This window comes from Chiloscyllium plagiosum, chromosome 44, assembly GCF_004010195.1.
Source record: "Chiloscyllium plagiosum isolate BGI_BamShark_2017 chromosome 44, ASM401019v2, whole genome shotgun sequence".
NCBI lineage: Eukaryota > Metazoa > Chordata > Chondrichthyes > Orectolobiformes > Hemiscylliidae > Chiloscyllium > Chiloscyllium plagiosum.
The window spans coordinates 9,269,859-9,271,690 of NC_057753.1; the positions used below are offsets into that span (position 1 = coordinate 9,269,859).

The 1,832-nt window shown below is 53.0% G+C and overlaps 1 protein-coding gene across 1 annotated transcript; it reads right to left on the minus strand.

Annotated features, from left to right (window-relative positions):
- Positions 1-1,481: 1,481 nt before the first annotated feature.
- On the minus strand, positions 1,482-1,832 carry LOC122543646 (zinc finger protein 664-like). The gene has a single exon (XM_043682466.1). It carries the CDS (start codon positions 1,830-1,832, stop codon positions 1,482-1,484), a length of 351 nt encoding a protein of 116 aa, XP_043538401.1.

Sequence of the window (1,832 nt, forward strand, 5' to 3'; positions counted from 1 at the left end):
AAGTTGGTGGCGGGGCAGGGTGGGGCAACGGCATAAAACAAAAAAGCCCACTGACTCTCCCACTGCACACACACTGTCAGAATGCACAGGGGCTCAGTCCTGGGAGTGACCCACAGCAGTTTCATCAAGAGGACCACACTTGATGAACAGATCTTGCACACCAGAGTTATAATTTGAACAAGAACAAACAATTATGAATACCGCAAATTTACTTGGGCAAAGTTAAACAAGATAATCCAGTTAATAGCAATGATTTAAGCCTTTTGTTCAAGTCCTCCACCATCTCAAAGACAGAAATGGAAGGTGTAAGTTAAGGAAGAGAATTTTTAAAATTATCAATTCAAGCAAACAGTTCCCAACAATGGATTGCCAAGCCGTTGGGCAATCCTTCGATGATGAGTTGTTCACAGGCACATAACCGTAAATTTAATTTCAAAGTCACTGCTGAATGTGAATGGACACCCTGAAGTATTCAGCTATTTCTTACAGACTGGAGCTCGTTCCCAGACAGAGCCAATAATTCTTAAACTGGACAGAAAACACTAGAGAGAACAGCTACTGGTCTCAACGAGCAGCAGTGCCCACTGGAAGCAAAATTGCGGGGGTGGGGGAGCACGACGGCATAAAGCAAAAAAATCCGACCGACTCTCCCACTATAAGCACTGTCAGAATGTGTAGTGGTTCAGTCCTCGCAGTGACGCACAGCAGTTTCACCAGCAGAATCAGATTGTTGGGAGCACTGGTGTGCCCGCTGGTGTTTCTGCAAGGTGCAGAATGATGAGAACCTCCGCCTGAACTCGGGACAGGTGAACAGCCTCTCCCGGTATGGCCCCGCCTTTGCCTCAGCAGGTGGGAGGAATTGCTGAAGGCCTTCCCGCACTCTGGGCAGGGGAAGGGCCTCTCCCCCGTATGGACCCGAAGGTGGGATGCCTGGGTGAATCCCTTCCCGCACTTGAGGCAGGAGAACGGGCTCTCCCCTGTGTGGAGAAAGTGAGGTCTGCAGATTCTGGAGATCAGAGCTGAAAATGTGTTGCTGGAAAAGCGCAGCAGGCCAGGCAGCATTCAGGGAACAGGGGAATCGACGTTTCTGGCATGAGCCCTTCTTCAGCCCCTGTGCATTCCTGAAGAAGGGGTTATGCCCGAAATGTCAATTCTCCTGTTCCCTGGATGCTGCCTGGCCTGCTGCGCTTTTCCAGCAACACATTTTCAGCTCTCCCAGGTGTGGACCCGCTGGTGCCTCAGCAGAGCAGAGATATAGTTGAAGGCCTTCCCGCAATTGGAGCAGCTGAAGGACTTCTCTAATATGTGGACCCGGCGGTGGGTCAGCAGGACGGAGGAATAGCTGAAGGCCTCCCGCATTCAGGGCAGGCGAATGGCCTCTAGCCTGTGTGGACCCGCTGGTGCCTCTGCAGAACGTAGGAACTGCTGAAGGTCTTCCCGCACTTGGGACATCTGAAGGGCCTCTCTCCTGTGTGGACCCCCTAGTGCCTCAGCAGGAGGGAGGAATTGCTGAAGCCCTTTCCACACTCGGGGCAGGGGAAAGGCCTATCACTCGTGTAGACCCGCTGGTCCCCCTGCAGTACAGAAGAATTGCTGAAGGTCTTCCCGCACTCAGGGCAGCTGAAGGGTCTCTCCCTAATGTGGACCCGCTGATGGCTCAGCAGGCGGGAGGAATTGCTGAAGCCCTTTCCGCACTCAGAGCCGGAGAACAGTCTCTCCCCGGTGTGACTGCGCCCATGAGTCTCCAGGTCAGATGGGAAACGGAAGCCTTTCCCACAGTCGCCACACTGCCACAGTTTCTCCACGGGGCGGGATTCCTTAGGTTTCTTCAT

Coding starts and splice junctions, on each gene's coding strand:
- LOC122543646 (XM_043682466.1), bottom strand. CDS start 1,832: ATGAAGAAACCTAAGGAATCCCGCCCCGTGGAGAAACTGTGGCAGTGT.